Raw genomic sequence first — 19,736 nt, forward strand, 5'->3', positions numbered from 1 at the left:
TAATTTTAAAAGCTTCTATGAAAATGTATATAAATTGGAATAAACAATGGTTGAATGGATCCTATAGCCTTCTTAGGCTCAACAACTCTGAAGCAACTATCAGCAGACAAAAAATAATCACTAAAAACAGAGATCACCCAAGTGTCACGCCCTGACCATAGAGAGCCCTTGTTTCTCTATGGTGTAGTAGGTCAGGGCGTGACTGGGGGTATTCTAGGTTATTATTTCTATGTGGTGTTCTAGTTTATTTTTCTACGTTGGTGATTTGTATGATTCCCAATTAGAGGCAGCTGGTAATCGTTGTCTCTAATTGGGGATCATATTTAGGTAGCACTTTTCCCACCTGTGTTTGTGGGATATTATTTTGGTGTTTTGTGCATTGATTTATTTGTTTTGTTCTTGCTAAGTTTTACTTTATAATAAATATGTGAAACTCAACATCCGCTGCGCCTTGGTCCGTCTCTCCTCACGTACGTGACACAAATAATAAATATTAGATACTGTTAAAACATTAGCAGGAGAAAAGCACCAGGAACGGACGGCTTTCCCATAGAATTCTATGTAATATTTTGGGACAAAGTAGCCCCCCTATTTACACAAATGACAAGACATGTCACTCAATTCAGTACTCCTTGTTCCATATATCAAACAGATGTTTCAGTTATATTAAAACCAGGAATATCTGGAGAGTCCCCTGCTGATTAAAGACCCATAAGTTTAATAAATTGTGACGGTAAAATAATAACAAAGCTTATAAGTAATAGAATGGCAAAGGTCTTACCAGACTTGATTAACTCCAGCAGGGTTTATAAAAATAGACACAAACAAATACAAGAACAATGTTTGAGTTTAATACAATACCCCAAATAAACAAGATATAGATTTATCAAAAAATGTCTTTTGATGCAGAAAAGGCTTTTGACATTCTTGAATGGCCCTTTCTATTCAAAACTTTGAAAGCTTTCAACTTTCCAGCTGCAATAATACATTTTCTAAAAAATAGTGTATAAATGTTGGAAAGCTAATATACAAAAATAATACATTATCTGATGAATTTGCTTTTAGAAAAGGGGCACAATACAGGGATATCCCCACTCCCCCCTCCTGTTTGTACTGGCAATTGAGCCGCTTGCAGAAAGAATTAGACAGGACACAAACGTAACAGGTAAACATGAATATAAACTAAACTTATTTGCAGGTGATCGCCTGACATACCTGACCAACATTGAAAACTCAATGTCCCCTTTGCTAAAATATTTTCAGAATACTAAAATGATCTCAGGTTATAAAATTAAAGTAGAACGTTGTATTTATTTTGAAAAATCTGAAAATAATGGCAATAGGAAAAAGAAAATAATAACTCACGATGTACAGCAATCCTTTAAGTGGACCACAAAAAACATTCAATACTTAGGATGCTTAATAAGTGACAACAAAATACAAATATATAAATAACTTTATTCCATTACTCCACAATATGAAAGCAGATCTAATTAAATGGAATAATCTTCCCATAAATCTTACAGATGGAATAAACCTCTTTAGAATGTTGTATTTATTTCAGTAAATGCAATTACCCCACCGAAGACATTATTTAAATAAGTATAATAGGTGATAACAGACTTTATATGGGCAACTAAAATTCATAGAATAAAAAATAAGTCTGGGGGTGGTTTTAACTTTCCAGACTTGGAATTGTATCAACTCCCTACCCAAGGCTTTTACTTGAACATATAGTTAAAGATGCCCTATGCAGAAATTGCTCCGCCATTTCCTGGTTGCTAAAATTCTAATAGTTTGCCTAATATCACTTTATGTGACAAAACAAGCAGGTATAGTGTAGAGAATTATTGTACCATCTAAACCCCTGTGAAATATATTTTCCACAACCAAATATATTGTATTTTCAGCTGTCTGAAGCTGGTGTAACTTAACACCGGAAAAAAAACACACAAAAAATTGGAAGTCGATCAATCCGCCATCATTGACACAATGGAAAAATCAAATGATTTAATATTGAAATAGCATGGGTGACCAAGAAAAAGCGAATGGAATAAATCATTTAGTGTCACGACTTCCGCCGAAGTCGGTCCTTCTCCTTGTTTGGGCGGCATTCGGCGGTTGACGTCACCGGCTTTCTAGCTACTGCCGATCCACTTTTCATTTTCCATTAGTTTTGTCTTTGTTTCACACACCTATTTTCAATCCCACAATCACTTGTTCATTATTTAACCCTTGGTTCCCCCATGATTTTTGTGAGTGATTGTTTATTTTGTATTTTCGGTCTGTCATGGTGTACGTGTATTTGTTACCTTGTATATTTTACATTTTTGAGTAAAGTACGATTGATTACTCATATCTGCTGTCCTACGCCTGACTCTCTACACCAGCTACACCTAGGACCCATTACAATTAGATTTTTCCATTGTGTCAATGAGGGTGGATTGATTGATTTCCAAGTTTTTAGTATGTGTTTTTTTAAGATTAGTGATGAGAAGAGAAACACCCAGCCCATTGTGTATCCTACTACACCCCCATATGTCATGTCTTAGTAGTTATTGTTGTTTTGGGGCTGTATCGCTTTGCTGTATTTGAGCACATTGCACAGTATTCTTTTTGACATTTTTTATTATTCCAAGATTTTGGGGTTTCTGTACAGCACTTTGAGATATCAGCTGATGTACGAAGGGCTATATAAATACATTTGATTTGATTTGATTTTTTGATTTGATTTGAACACCTTTTATTTATTAGGTTCAGAGGAAAGTAATGTTGAATTGCGTGTGGGCATTCCTTGTCAAGTTACTACAGTAGTCAAAGTCGTTTTTTAACAGTAATACAGTTGATTGGTGATGATGACATGAACATGTGTTGGGGTTGACATCCAACAAGCATTATCCTCTGATTTTTATCTGAACATAGTGTGAAATGCACATAGAAAAAACAGCCTAAATGTACAGTGCCTTGCAAAAGTATTCAATCCAATCCAGTTGGCATTTTTCCCATAATTAATAACCTGTAATTTAAATTGATTTCATGTAACGGACATACACAAAATAGTCCAAATTGGTGAAGTGAAATGCAAAAAATTACTTGTTTTGAAAAATTCAAAAAAGGTAAAAACAGAAAAGTGGTGCGTGCATATCTATTCATGTCACGACTTCTGCCCGAAGTCGAAGCCTCTCCTTGTTCGGGCGATGCTCGGCAGTCGACGTCACCGGTCTTCTAGCCATCATTTATCCATTTTTCATTTTCCATTGGTTTTGTCTTGTCTTCCTACACACCTGGTTTCAATCCCATTCATTAACTGTTGTGTATTTAACCCTCTGTTTCCCTTCATGTCTTTGTCAGAGATTGTTTGTTATTCAGTGTTGTTGTTTTTACAGTCAAAATCACAATAGAAAAATCGATGAACAGTGTGTGTAAATGTAGAAGAGGAGGGAGGTAAGGCAATAAATACGTCATATAGGCGAAATAATTTCAATTTAGGATTAACACTGGAGTGATAGACGTGCAGGTAGAGATACTGGAGTGCAAAAGAACAAGAGGATAAATAACAATATAAGGAGGAGGTAGTTGGGTGTGCTATTTACAGATTGGCTGTGTGGAGATACAGTGATCTGTAAGCTGCTCTGACAGATGATGCTTAAATTTAGAAAGGGAGATATAAGACTCCAGCTTCAGTGATTTTTGCAATTAGTTCCAGTCAAAAAAAAGCGGCCAAAGGAAGTATTGGATTTGGGGATGACCAGTGAAATATACCTGCTGGAGCGCGTGCTACGGGTGGGTGTTGCTATGGGGACCAGTGAGCTGAGATAAGGCGGGGCTTTACCTAGCAAAGACTTATAGATGACCTGGAGCCAGTGGGTCTGGCGACGAATATGTAGTGAGGGCCAGCCAACGAGATCATACAGGTCGCAGTGGTAGGTAGTATATGGGGCATTGGTGACAAAACGGACGGCACTGTGATATACTACATCCAGTTTGTGGAGTAGAGTGTTGGAGGCTATTTTGTAAATGACATCGCCGGAGTCAAGGATTGGTAGGATAGTCAGTTTTACGAGGGTATCCCCCTCTTCAAAGGGGGAGACACTCTAGACCCAAACTGTTACAGACCTATATCCATCCAGCCCTTCGAAAGCCAAGTTAACAAACAGATCACCGACCATTTCGAATCCCACCGTACCTTCTCCACTATGCAATCTGGTTTCCGAGCTGGTCATGGGTGCACCTCAGCCACGTTCAAGGTCCTAAACGATATCATAACTGCTATTAATAAAAGACGGTACTTCTACAGCCGTCTTCATTGACCTGGCCAAGGCTTTCGACTCAATCATCACAATCTTATCGGCAGACTCAACATCCTTAGCTTCTCAAAGGACTGCCTCGCCTGGTTCACCAACTACTTCTCAGATAGAGTTCAGTGTGTCAAATCGGAGGGCCTGTTGTCTGGACCTCTGGCAGTCTCTATGGGGGTGCCACAGGGTTCAATTCTCGGGCTGACTCTTTTCTCTGTATATATCAATGAGGTTGATCTTGCTGCTGGTGATTCTCTGATCCACCCTTCTTTGGCCACTGTGCTGATAAACCTCCAAATCATCTTCAATACAATACAACACTCCTTCCGTGGCATCCAACTGCTTTTAAATGCTAGTAAAACTAAATGCATGCTCTTCAACTGATTGCTGCCCGCTCCCGCCCGCCCGACTAGCATCACTACTCTGGTTAGTTCTGACTTAGAATATGTGTACAACTGAAAACACCTAGGTGTCTGGTTAGACTGTAAACTCTCCTTCCAGACTCACATTAAGCCCAATAATTGGCTGATGGACCTCTTCGGCTAGCTGGGAGATGGGCCTAGCTCGAGGCTAGCTCCAGGCTATCTGGTGCTTGCTTCAGGACAGAGACATTAGCCAGGAGTAGCCACTCGGATAGCAGCTAGCTAGCTGTGATGATCTGGTGTAAAGGTTCAGAGCTTCCAGTAGGAATCCGTAGATGTGGTAGAGAAAAAGCAGTACGATATGCTCTGGGTTGATATCGAGCTGTGCAGACTGGCAGGAATTGACCGGGCTGAGGCTGGCTGATGTCCGAGTTAACGGTGATGACCGCTAGCAGTGGATAACTGACTACTAGCTAGGAGCTAGTTAGCTGGCTAGCTTCTGGTGGGGGTTCCAGTTTTAATGTATAAAAATATCAGATCCATACCACATTGGGTGAGGTGGGTTGCAGGAGAGTATGTTCAGTCCGTAGATGGAAATTGAGATTGAAAATATATGTGAAATATATACAAGTAAAACTATATATACACGGGACAGGAAGGGACAAGACAAAAACAGACGTCTGACTGCTACACCATCTTGGATTCTGGTGCAACCAATTACTTTCAGAAGTCACATAATTAGTTAAATAAAGTCTACCTGTGTGCAATCTAAGTGTCACATGATCTGTCACATGATCTCAGTATATATACACCTGTTCCGAAAGGCCCCAGAGTCTGCAACACCACTCAGCAAGGGGCACCACCAAGCAAGTGGCACCATGAAGACCAAGGTGCTCTCCAAACATGTCAGGGACAAAGTTGTGGAGAAGTACAGATCAGGGTTGGGATGTAAAAAACATACGAAACTTCGAACATCTAACGGAGCACCATTAAATCCATTATTTAAAAAATGGAAAGAACATGTCACCACAACAAACCTGCCAGGAGAGGGCCACCCACCAAAACTTATGGACCAGGCAAGGAGGGAATTAATCAGAGAGGCAACAAAGAGACCAAAGATAACCCTGAAGGAGCTGCAAAGCTCCACAGCAGAGATTGGAGTATCTGTCCATAGGACCACTTTAACCCGTACACTCCACAGAGCTGGGCTTTATGGAAGAGTGGCCAGAAAAAGCCATTGCTTAATGAAAAAAATAAGCAAGCACGTTTGGTGTTCGCCAAAATGCATGTGGGAGACTCCCCAAACATATGGAGAAGTGTAGTGGGGTGCGGTGGGTGTGTTTTTCATCGGCAGGGTACTGGGAAACTGGTCAGAATTGAAGGAATGATGGATGGAGCTAAATACAGGGAAATTCTTGAGGGAAACCTGCTTCAGTCTTCAAGAGATTTCAGACTGGGACGGAGGTTCACCTTCCAGCAGGACAATGACCCGAAGCATATTGCTAAAGCACCACTTGAGTGGTTTAAGGGGAAACATTTAAATGTATTGGAATGGCCTAGTCAAAGCCCAGACCTCAATTCAATTGAGAATCTGTGGTATGACTTAAAGATTGCTGTACCCATCCAATTTGAAGGATCTGGAGATGTTTTGCCTTGAACAATGGGCAAAAATCCCAGTGGCTAGATGTGCCAAGCTTATAGAGACATACCCCAAGAGACTTGCAGCTGTAATTGCTGCAAAAGGTGGCTCTACAAAGTATTGACTTTGGGGGGGGAATAGCTATGCATGCTCAAGTTTTTGTTTTTTTGTTTCTTGTTTGTTTCACAATAATATTTAGCATCATCAAAGTGGTAAGCATGTTGTGTAAATCAAATTATACAAATCCCCCAAAAATCTATTTTAATTCCAGGTTGTAAGACAACAAAATAGGAAAAATGCAACGGGGGTGAATACTTTCACAAGCCACTGTAGTCTAATTTTGCTGGGGGGCAATGAGATGATTCAGGATCTTTTCCCCACAGCCTTTTCCCACAGCCCCCACGCGTTTCCATGGCAATTCCATTGTTTTGGTCGAGTTCGATTGACCTATTTACCTTCCTATTTCTATGTTGTCACAATGGGAGCTGTAGCATTGTAAACCCTGGGGGCAGTTGGACATTTGAGACAATTCTCTTTGTTTTATTTGATCATATCAGACATTACCAAGTCTTGTACTGAAAATTTGAAGACAAATTGACTTGAACAAAGCACTTTGGTTCAACCGGTGGCTTTTAAATTTAGTTTACATTTTAAGTAAATTTATGGAGGAAGATGATCTGTTAAATGATTACCTCTGTTTGTATTCCCCAATCCTCCTTATGAAGCTAATAAAACAAATGTTTTAATTTCTTTAATGTTGTCATTTCAGATGCAATTGGTGCTTGGGTGTCTAGCAGGTTTTTCAATGAAATGTTTGTTTTGTGAATTGTCACATTAACATTAACATGAAGCAGTTGACTTTAATAAAAAGCTTCAATTCTCAATCTATGCTAACTCCTTTTGGATTTTTAAAATTCCTATTTATTTATGTTTATAAGAAGTCAAAGCTGTGGCTACACCATGTTTATTTGTACATTTAAGGGTATTGTAATGATAGTCTTTTGATAGATTTATAATCAATCATCATGGCTGAATGTCATGGCAGGTTTGAAGTTGAAAGGCTTGGATTGAGCTAACAGCAGGCGGCTCTCTATCAGATAACAGGGAGAGGAACCACACCATTCATAGTTGTGGTGTCACAGTGTGTGTGAGCGTGTGTGTTTGTAAAGTGACTAACACGCTTTGAGCGGGCCGGTGCCTGGAAGAAAAAGTCAACGGGTTTGTGGAATTTTGCTTTGGTGGCACAACTCTGATATGAGGTCACATTGGGCATTACTCATTAGGAGGGAATGCATTGTGTCTGTTTTTAAGACAAGGCAGTTGTTCGCATCCGCGCTGCCCGCAGAATGAATGCAGGCCTTAGAAAGTTGACTTGTATTGGCTTCAGTGAACAATGTGAGCAACATAGTTTGTAGGACTTCAAACAGCTGTCTTTAATGACATGGATTAGAGGTACCTTAGTGGCTCAGAATTGAGGCGGAATATTTTATATGGGTTGTTACAAACATTAGTACTTAAAATGTCAAATATATTTACTAAATGTTTGGTAATGCCTGAAACTAATTGTGAAATAATTCAAGAAAATAAAATTGTGCTTGTTTACATTTAAGTAATTTTAGTAGACACTCTCACCCAGAGCAACTTACAATCAGTTATAACGAAACAAGACGTCACAAGATGAAGTTAAGTGCAGCTTTAATCTATCAACTGGACTATCAAATAACCACTCAAAATATGGTGTCTATGGAAGTAAGATGACAGTAGGCCATAGACTACAGCAATAGGCACACAAACATCTAAACAGCTTTATTTGTACATGTACGTTTCTGGTAATTTGCAATATTTACATGTTATTAGGTTATTTATTTGGTCTTAAACACTTTAGAGTATCCAAATGTAATTGTAGCGTATTTACATTTACATAAGACACTTGATACGAATTAATCGTTGTCTCACCTATAGAGACGATTAAATCCCATGTCCATTGAGGAAGCATAAGTAAAATATGTATAAAAAGTACAAATTTCTTAACACTTGTAAGTCTACCAGACCTAGCAAGTACACTATAGTACTGAAACACTGCCTTTAAATATCAGTAAATCTACAAACATGCAACTACATATTGTATTAATTGAATCCACATGGAAACACAACGACACAGTAATAACATGTGCACTCAGCTAAGTCTTTAAAAAAATTCAGTAACACTTTACTTGACACCCCCGGTCATAACCATGTCATAATATGTCATAACAGCTGACATAACTTGTCATAACCTGTTATAACATGGTCATAACACTGTCATGACACATATATTTCAACCTGTTGTGACACGTATTGCGTTATTTTATGGCTGGTTATGACACCTACATAATAGTGTCAAACCTACCACACAAGGCAAAAACCTACCACACAAGGCAAAAACCTACCACACGAGGCAAAAACCTACCACACAAGGCAAAAACCTACCACACAAGGCAAAAACCTACCACACAAGGCAAAAACCTACCACACAAGGCAAAAACCTACCACACAAGGCAAAAACCTACCACACAAGGCAAAAACCTACCACACAAGGCAAAACATTCCATAACACCATAGCCTACGTGTCAACAGTATGTTTATGTTATATATATATATATATATATTTTTTAATTGAACATATTGAATTAGCATTGTAATTGCGCAAACATTGATGTCAGACATGCACCTACCCCAATGCTCTGTTGATGATGACTGGGCATGTACGTGATAGGCCTTTTTGGCTTATATGATTATGATGGTCATAATGCTTCATGACAGTGTCATAAAGTGTATTTTCCACAAGTTATTTAAAATATGATGGAGAAATAAACATGACTAAAGAATTCATAACAACAACAGAATATTGAAGAAACAAACTTTCGAAAAAAAGGAAACTTCTTGGCAGGGAAAAAAAAAGATTTTGAATACATGTGGGTTGTGACCCTCTTATGTAGGTGTCATAATCAGCTGTTGTGAGATATTATGACATGGTTATGACCTTGGTGTCAAGTGTGTGTTACCAAAAACTCATAGGAGAGAGCTGAAGCAGTATTATAATGTGTTTACTGAGACGGTAAAAAATGTGTGCCATAAGTAGGTTCCTGCAGTGTATAATACGTCATTCACAACATCATGTTTTTTTCCAGAATTTCCTCACTAAAATCCAATTAATTCAAAATGTCCTTCCTTCCTTGAGCATGGCTTTTGCTTGCTCTGTCTATAGGCAGGTGGATGATTTGAACTCATCTGGGACATCACTGTCCAGCTTACAGATGACCTTGTAGATTGCCTTCTTCCAAGAGGGGTCAGAATCTTTAGCAGTTGAAATGGCGTTGAAAAACTCCTGAAGAGTAATTTCAGAAACCTCAAGGAATCTCTCAGGAACCTGTTGGTAGAGGGATCAAACACAATGTTGTGCTTAAAGTCAAGTATCATCATAATCACCTGCACTGGTAGCAACAAACATCTAAGCCAACAGCTTAGATGTTGTGAGTGGCAAACCACTTCAGTAGATGGTAAGTGTGTTGTCTCATTGATTTACATTACTGGTGCTCTGTGTAACGTCTGCTTCCAACTCACACTCTCAAACAAGTAGATCCCCTGAACGCAGCTCACTCTCCAGATCCCAATCACCTTAATTCTGATCACCTGTTCACACACCTGTATGTCATTTACACACACTATTTAGTTCAGTTCTTTGCACCCCATCATTGTGAGGTATTGTTTGTTTTGATACACATTCTATTCGGAGCTCTGTTTATTTCCGTATTAGTTCTCCTGTGTATCGTAGTTTTTTGGCCATCCTCACTAACGACGCCTTTTTGCCTATTTCCTGCCTGTACTTTTGCCTATCAGATTTCCTGTCGTCAACCTCTTGCCTGATCTCCCTGACTATGTTATTAGCCTTTCCCTGCCTGTACTGTTACTGTTTTGGCATCCCTGTGTGTGACCTTCTGCCTGTCCCTGGACAAAGCTACCTGCCTCTTCCTGTGGTCCTTTGCTAATAAACACCTGCTGCGCCCTGCGCTTAAAACCAGCACTCTGTCTCCCATTGTCTCTGAACCAACACTGTGGAACCCAGACCTACGAGCATGTTTTTCAAAAATGGACAGCTCCTTGTTCTTTGTCCTCTCTGTCCGTTCCGAATCATTAGTCGTCTGTGGTGGGATTCTGCTTTGACTTTGTAGCCTTAAACTTAACTGTTCGGAAAGAGAGAAAGCACCAAGCCTTCCCAGGAATTTTACTCTGCTCTCAACAAAGATCATCAGATCGAGGCTTGGATGTTGGGACAAGGATCTATCCGGTGCAATTATTTCCCATAGACCAGCTAACAGTCAAGTTCTTGGCATAACTTGTTTTTTTTTGCCCTCATCTCCCAACACAAAGCATCCCTGGGTAAGGAATGTCTTGGTCCCAAGGTAAAGAAAATGGTCTCTGCTCTTTCCCACCAAACAGCTTTCTCCCTCTGAATTTACAGCGTCTTTCTCAGCATTCCGCGTCAGTAGCAATCTGAGCCTCGATCAGGCATACTGGTCCTCTAATCCCGGGTTGTTTTAGTGGGATTCATGCGGCTTCCTCTTCCCACAGTTTGATAACGCATCGCTCTAGAGTCTAGATAATGGCTGTGAAGCCACAGGTGCAGAGTGACACATGGGTCAGGGCAAGGACACGGGCATACGTGGCCGCAGCCACAGAGGTAATAGTTAGCTGACCAGACCAGAATCACAGAGGTAGGAGATAGCTGACCAGACAAGAACCACAGAGGTAGGAGATAGCTGACCAGACCAGAACCACAGAGGTAGGAGATAGCTGACCAGACAAGAACCACAGAGGTAGGAGATAGCTGACCAGACAAGAACCACAGAGGTAGGAGGTAGCTGACCAGACCAGAACCACAGAGGTAGGAGGTAGCTGACCAGACCAGAACCACAGAGGTAGGAGGTAGCTGACCAGACCAGAACCACAGAGGTAGGAGGTAGCTGACCAGACCAGAACCACAGAGGTAGGAGGTAGCTGACCAGACCAGAACCACAGAGGTAGGAGGTAGCTGACCAGACCAGAACCACAGAGGTAGGAGGTAGCTGACCAGACCAGAACCACAGAGGTAGGAGGTAGCTGACCAGACCAGGAACATTTAACACCTATGTGTTCTCAGATATGCTAATGACGGTGTATTACATTTATATTACATCACACACACAATATATCACATTCATGCCAAAACAACTGTATTTTTTAGCTCACTTTAATACAAATTGTAGTTTCCAATTGTTTCTCTCAGGACAAAAAACACAGAATTGGCTGTATAAACTGAGGAGTGTTGATGAAAGCAGAATGAACACACTGTTCCCATACATAAACATAATTCACTCAATTTACTTTGGAAAGGGAGGGTGTTAATGTAATATCTAATGATTTAAAGGTAATGGAAAAACATTGACAAGCTTATATACAGTATATAGTTACATTGGATACCAGGGGAGGAGCTGACCATATGGTAAGATACAAATATTTTGACTTACCTGGAAGTCATTGGCTTTGTTGTAGTGCATGTTGAGGGCTCTGAACAGCTCAGAGTCTCTGCTGATGGACATGTCTTTCACATCCCTGACCCCGTCCACTATGGCCTGGCGGGCAAACTTCTCCATCTGGATGTAGTAAAACTCCCGGAAGTTACTGAACCACTTGATGAGCTGAGAGGTGATGCAGCGATTGAACTGGGGACACAAGGTCAACAACAAGTTTGAGAAGATGGCCTGATTTTGTCATTATCAACCAAGTCATGATCAACTTGATATCAAGATGTTTGGGGGGAAAAAACGATCATATTTCTTTTTCATTATTGACTTGTAAAACCTTCCACAAGACAATAAATGTATGTATGGATTGTATGTTTAGCCTTGGTCTGTCATTTTATTCTACGTTAATTACTCTGATCTTTTCCCACCAATTTACTGAATGAAAAAAACATCTGTCAAAGCCATGTATTTCTAATCTCAGTCTTGACATTAGCCTTCTTATTCTATCTGTTCATCCAGAAAAAAAGAAAGAACAACACCCAAGGGCTGGGCAGGCATGAAAGACCTTTCTTTTCTCTGGTGTTTTCGGACGGTGAGAAAGCCGCAGAGCAGCGTAAGGACAGAAGGAAGCTTCCCTCTCAATGACTCTGCCTGATAGGATTGATACAGACACCCGGATTAGAACTGTCTTTTGTTCAGTGCCACTTCCCACCACAGGGTCGTGGACAAGGAGGAGACGCAGTGGGCTGCTGGCTGCAGGTCTCCCCCATGACCTTAGGGGTCAGACAGAGTAGTGAGGAGGCCTGGGCCAGACACGGACAGCCTCCAGTAGGACATGTCCCGGCCATGGTGGAAGGAGAGGAAACATGAGAGGAGACACACAGGGCACACAGACATACGGAATACCGTGGTTAGGCCCAGAGCTCACCTCACAGCCTGCCTACCTGCCTGCATTTTAAAAACCTGCCCTGTGTTGACGCCAAATGACAGTGGCTTTATTACAGAGGCTTTTGTCACTCCATTTGCTGACTGGAGTGGCTTTTAAAATAAATAATGCCTCTCTATCTCCCTGGCCTATGCCCCAGGACATGCTACTGGCTTAACAGCTTTGTTTTTCTAAACCGTGTGTTCTTTTGTTTCCTTCCTCCAACTCACTTCTCATTCTGCCCCAAAAATACACCCACAAGTATTCTATAGGCAAATATGGTGAACGTAGAACAAACTATTCATTCTAACAGGAAATAATATCATTTTAAATGATAATGTGATTGCTTACCTTGACATCTGGAAAGAAGGTTTTCAGCACATTGGAGCTGGGGTAACGGGTGTAGAAGAACATCAGCTTAGCTTTCTTCAGATGGTTGGGGGTTAGGCCTTGCTGGATGTGTCAATGTGTTAAGTACTTTCAGTCAATCACAATACAGTTCAAATTCAATGTTCAAAGTGTTAATGGACTAGAATACTAGGTTGCTTCTGTCTCCAGTTAAAATGGATGACACTAAATAACAGCTCTGCGGTAACCAGGAAGTCAACAATGACCCTACAACAATATTCATTCGATTAGGGATTTTAATTAGTGACTGGGGCTCTGTTGCAGCTATTTCATTGTATTAAACTAATCAAATGTTTAACATTTAAAAACACATTTTTGTCACTGCATTGGTATTTTCATAAATTATATTTTATATCATCCCTCTGAACATTAAAAGATGAGTAGTTTGGGAGGAACAACTTAGTCTTATTAAATGAAATACATCATGTAACAAATAAAATGTCTCATATTTCAACGCGATCTTTAGAGGTCTTTCTCTCTGTAGCCCACAGCCACACCGTAGGTAATCCTTTTCAGCAGGTCACAGCACACCATACATTTATTAGGGAATCCTACCTTGAAATAAGGAAGTTGGAATGAAAGATTGATGAGAAATTGTTCAAAGAGAACCATAGCTCTTTACACAGTAAAGATAAAACATATCCTGAGAGAGAGCTGATAATATTCTTCTCCAGATACTTACAACCAAGGACAATGACCACTTCGGAGCTTGTTATGGATCTTCACATAACTTTGAGTTGTTCAGTAGCTTACATACATATCACACAGGAGCTGCCTTACAACAGTTTACCTGTGATGTCTCTATAACATATTTGATTTTTGAAAAATGATCCCCAAAAAATTGAAAAATGACCCAAATTTGTTTTATGTAATAGTGATTATGGACATAATTATTATTACGCTGCTTATGATAATGTTATTATATTAATAATTATCATTATAGTTATCATAATCATTCATTGAAATAAAATGCAGAGTGATGTGGTTGAAAATATTCTCACTGGATTATATTTCTTGGATTGCTTGTCTCTTATTTTGCAAAAACATTATTTATAAAATGTACTCATTCATGTACTTTATAAATCTATATATTTGTTTAATGGCTGTGTATGTATGCTCAAGAAGACAAGTGTTCTGCTATGGAGGCACTTCTGCTTTCCACAGGCACTCAGCTCTGACCTTTCAGATACACCCCTATCACACTGATGATAGAGAAATATATTCTGTACCTTTTCAAGTCTGAAAAAACACTGTTTCCTGGACAGAAACTGATGCTTTCTCTGCCTTTGAAAATTGGCTTTTGTTCCTGACAATTCTTATCAAAGCCTTGTATTCCTTTTTATTTGTCTTTTTCTAGACTTAAAGTCATTACTCTGCTCAGATTAAAGAAGATGCTATAATTTTCTGTGTGGTTAGCAAGATCAAAGAAAAGAAACATTTCCTTGAAGTCTGTTTTACTGGAATTGCTCGTGCTGCAATGAACCTCCACAAGTCTTTGTTCAACTGGGAAGGCAAAACACAGGGAGTTTGAATACTGAGGTACTGGATACTAAGGTATATATCAGATAACAAAATATTACTAAACATTTAGGTTTCAGTGTGTATGTAATCCTCTATAGGTTATCTTAGTGGGGAAAAATATAATACCATTTTATTCATACAGCCATTAATTACATCAAATCCTACGCAATTATAGACGTTAACTGGGACACTATGAGAGTAAGAGATTTTTCAGGCCAGTAAAAGGATATATTGAGAGACATGTAGGAGTTTCTCTCTGCTATGCTCTGCAGGTCCCCACACTCCATCTTGACATGAGGGAGACACAGACTGTCCACGGTCACTGGACCCAGGCCTGATGGGTGATGGTGGTGGGCCAGGTGGCTGGATGTCACTTTGGACCTCATGGACCAGGGTAGGTCCACCGAGTTTGGTGACGTTCTGTCCATGGATGGGGGCATGCATGGGAGACCTCCAAAGTTAGTGTGGGGCCCGTATTTGAGGAGGTGTTCCAGCATTTGACTGTCATGGAGAGGTGTGCTGTAGTTGAACTGGAATGGAGACTGGTGTAAGGGATAGGGCCTCTTCACCGTCGGGGTAACTGAGCTAAGCTGGCTCAGGGGCGGCTTACGGACCACTAGAGACAGAGCTTCGGTCTGATCCTTAGGACTGCAAGCCTCACTTCTCTCATAGTGCTCTAGAGCCTGGGGTTTGACTGGCTCCTCAGTGTGTGATTGCTCCTGGTTACAGGGTGCCTGGCTCTTCCTCTCAGCTCCCATAATGACGTGCTCCGGGGTGTGACACATGCGCTGATGAGATGACTGGTTGAGCCCTGTGGAGGAGAGTTTCTTGAACACCCTATCTACACTCTCACTCATCGCTTTGGAGAGCTCATGCTTCAGAGTCTCCTGTAGGTTCTTGCCTCCCCTTTGATGTGTCAGATAACTTCTGTCTGTCTTCACTCTGTCCTTACAGCCCCCTTTACCACTGTCATGCTTCCTCTCTAACTCCTCATCCATGTTTATACGGAACATGAACCCAGACTCTTTGCTTGGTGTGGTGTCATCATTTTCAGGAGGGCTGGCTGTGCCTGTGTCATCTCTGTCTTCGTGCACAGCGTCGTCCTGGTTATAAACCTGTAAGAACTTATCCTGGAGCTGTCTCAGGATTCTCTGCATGCTCTGGAGCTGCACCTTCAGTTTGTGGCACTCTTCATCCTTACTGCTGCTGCTGCTACTGCTGCCTCTGTTAGCTGGAGCTGCCGCATAGAGACTGTGCTCCTGATGCTGGAGGAGCATCTGCTTACGTTTGTTCTCCCTGTAGGCCTCTCTAGCCTCCCTGGTGTCTGACTCAGCCCTTTCACTGTCCCCATGGAGCCTGCTGTTGGGAGACCCCGCCATGCTGCGGATGATGTTCTCCACACGGGCACGCTTGGCCTGGAGGTGATCACTCAGGGGCCTGTCCTCCTCAGGGCTGACCCTGGTCAAGAGGTGCCTGCCTGGGGATGCAGACTCTGCCGCGCTGTCCTTGGATGAGACACTGCTCTGGTCCTCCTGACTGGAGTCAGCCATTGTGGAGCTGGACACAGTCGATGTGGGTAGGTAGAAATGGCTTTCGTCCAGAGCCTTCTTGTTGTGTATGGTTTTGCGCAGGAGGTGAGAGATGATGGATCCATTGGAGTATGAAATTAGAGGCTCATCGTACATGTTTCTACGGAAGCAGGGGATCATGAGCCCAGCCTTGTTATCCTCCAGACCACTGTCACTGGGGTTGTGCATGTTCTGGTCAGGGAGGCTCAGGTTCATGCTCACTGTGCAACCTTTTTACTAGCTGTGTCAGGACACCTTGGAGTGAGTCAGTATGAGATGACTGGACCTCAGACTGCTCTAGAAAAAGTCAGGGGAAAAAATGAATATACTGTGAATCTCTCATTCTGTACACTATCTATAGTACAGTATATATGTGAACAGTATAGCACACTTAACAATATTTTTGATTCATATGGTTGTGTTTTGGGGAAAGTAGAAAGTTAAACATACAAAACATAGACCAGAGGACTTGCACCAGAACACTTCGACTACTAAATGTTAGTAGACAGCTCTCCCTCATTTCTCTACTACATACCACTTAGATTCAATCAACTCTGTTGAATATAATTTATGTAATCATGGTGGGAAACATTAATCTCCTCCCACCATCATGCTTATGACACCTGAGTTAGGAGCTTAAAGTAGTGATGTCCACCAACACAGTTTTATTTATTTAAATAATATAAAATATAATGCAATAGCCTCACATTTTTAGAACATGACATTTAATCCGGGATCTTATAATGACTACCTCAGCTAACAAAGTTGTTATTACATATTTATAGCATGGAATATCAAACGACCCGTCACTCATTATATGAAGACCCTCAGATTTATAAGTGAAATCTCTAAGATCTCAAGGCACAGGGGAGTGCACACTAGTGTCTCCCTTTCATCTTGGGTTGGAGATAGTCAATATGAATGATAAAAAGAATAGCAGTTTTATACTCATGAAAGGTATTCTTTAATCAGTATATGAAAGGCAAGAAAAGATTCCGAAAAACCACACAAAGGTTCAATGTACAGGTAACTGCCAAAATAATGGAAACACTTGAGTAAATGAGGGATACAAAGTACATTAAAAGCAGGTTCTTCCACACAGGTGTGGTTCCTGAGTTAATTAAGAAATTAACATCCCTTAGGTTCATGTATAAAAATACTGTCCAGGCCCTTATTTTGGCCATTATTTTGGCTACCATGGCTATGCCCCCATATGATGACAATGTTTCCATCCACAGGGCATGAGTGGTCACTGAAAGGTTTAATGAGCATGAAGATGATGTAAACCATATGCTATGGCCTTGTCAGTCATCAGATCTCAACCCAATTGAACACTTATGGGAGATTCTGGAGTGGCGCCTGAGACAGCGTTTTCCACCACCATCAACAAAACACCAAATGATGGAATTCTCATGGAAGAATGGTCTTGCATCCCCCCAATATAGTTCCAGACACTTGTAGAATCTATGCCACGGTGCATTGAAGCTGTTCTGGCTCATGGTGTCCCAACACCCTATTAAGTCACTTTATGTTGGTGTTTCCTTTATTTTGGCAGTTATCTGTATATTATTAAGAGAAAAATAAAGGGATTAATATTTTAATCTCTCAGTTGCGTTAAATTGTAGTTTCTTAGTAAGTGGATTTTATTCCGATGTGTGGACCATGTATGCACTGTTTTAAAATCTCTATAAAAACAATAGGTTAAGTTGGCTCGTAAAAAAATGTGTCCTGGTGAAAACATGCATGGATCGAATTCACCTTTGACTACAAATTACAAATGACAGAATTTCAGTCTATAAAAACAAAACAACTAATTTGTGAGAGATCCACATTTTATACATTTCTATTTCACCTATTCCTCACACCATAAACCTCTACTTTTATATAAGTCCAAAATAACCATAAGCCTCGAGCGAAGAACATGAACCATTTTTTACAATAACAATTTATCAGAAGACAAAACAACAACAAAAGTTGTAAAAAGAGGCATCCTCAATAAATACAGTGAAGTCATTCATATTCCACATACAGCACCTATCTCAGGTGTCATAATTTACAGCACATTCCATTTTGTATACCTGGTATATGACTGAAGAGCAGATAGTCTCTACACTTGATTTACAGTTTAAATAAGGATTATTTCATCATTATTTCATCTAATTTATTTGATGGAAACCCTCCTTGCAACTTTTAGTAAAGCGAGCCTAATTAATATATAGTAAGGTTTATCTAATATATCGTATTCTTTAGGCAACTCATGATGAAAGGTACATTATGAAGTACTTTTCTTTTGATCAATCCTTAACGAGGCAAGATATTCTACCATAATACCAAACAGCCTATACATCAATCTGCATAGAAATGACGAAACAATCCAAAAAAACTGTAATCAATATAATCAATATGAATATATTTTCACAAGACAAGCATTACAAACTGTTACAGTGCAGCTTGTATCTGTCATGAAAAGTATATGTACTTATTGATGATGAGCTAAGTTGAGAGTTCTTGTCCATCAAATGTTTGATAAGTTAGTCTAACATCACCTTAAAATACCAAATAAACGTGTCTTTATTCACTGAATTATTGATAGAAACAAAAAAAACGTACAGATTTCAACATTGAAATCATTAGCAGCCAAGTTATTTGGACGTGGACAATGCTGTCCATTATTGACATCAACTAAGGTCAACCAACAATCAATCATAGCCATTAGTTTTGAAAATGCGGATGCATCTGAGTTATTTAGACTTGGTTGTCATCATGAGCATGTGCCAAAGTAAAATAACACAGAGCATGTGAACCTTACCTGTTACGTTGAGTAGAGTCGGGTCGGGTTATACGCCGAGTGAAGAGATGAGAAGAGTGCGGGAGCGACTGTCATTGTATCAAACAAAAACAGAGGCGTGGCCTCGGAGTTGACTCAAACAACTGGGAAAGTGAAGAGACAAACATATAAAGGATTGTCATTCAAAATAACTCCTCAATACAAATGAGGAGCTCATATTAGTTGCATTTAGATTTAAAAATATATATATATATAAAAAAAATTACAACAAATCTATGGATTGGCATAATAGGCCAATATTTCAGAGCGATGAGTTAGTACAATTTGCAAGAAAACTGATTATGGAATTTGAAAACAATATAGGCTACAATTTGTGGTGAACTCATAGTTTGTTTTAGGCACTAACTTTATTGAGTGTAGACTAGAATAAATCACATTGTCAACGATTCGATTGGCCTACCATACGTAAAATGTATATACGCATTACTGTAAATCGCTTTGGATAAAAGCGTCTGCTAAATAGCATATGTCATGTTACTATTTAAAAAAAGTTATATTACACATTAATAAACTGTCATAAAAATACACATGTATAATAATAGTATTATGCAATTATATTTAGCCAGTCCTAGATGAGTAAATATAAAACATACATTAAGCTATTTTATTGTAGATCATTCATTC

The 19,736-nt window shown here is 40.0% G+C and overlaps 1 protein-coding gene across 1 annotated transcript; it reads right to left on the reverse strand.

The window, feature by feature from the left end:
* Nucleotides 1-8,837: 8,837 nt before the first annotated feature.
* On the reverse strand, nucleotides 8,838-19,111 carry LOC110498358 (prospero homeobox protein 1-like). The gene is made up of 5 exons (XM_036953847.1): nucleotides 19,074-19,111; nucleotides 14,929-16,561; nucleotides 13,119-13,228; nucleotides 11,846-12,040; nucleotides 8,838-9,708 (listed from the first exon to the last, which is right to left on the reverse strand). The coding sequence occupies exons 2-5, from the start codon at nucleotides 16,478-16,480 to the stop codon at nucleotides 9,541-9,543; spliced, it is 2,025 nt and encodes a 674-aa protein (XP_036809742.1). The 5' UTR covers nucleotides 16,481-16,561; nucleotides 19,074-19,111; the 3' UTR covers nucleotides 8,838-9,540.
* Nucleotides 19,112-19,736: the final 625 nt, after the last annotated feature.

Source organism: Oncorhynchus mykiss, chromosome 19 (genome assembly GCF_013265735.2).
Source record: "Oncorhynchus mykiss isolate Arlee chromosome 19, USDA_OmykA_1.1, whole genome shotgun sequence".
In the NCBI taxonomy this organism is placed as follows: Eukaryota; Metazoa; Chordata; class Actinopteri; order Salmoniformes; family Salmonidae; genus Oncorhynchus; species Oncorhynchus mykiss.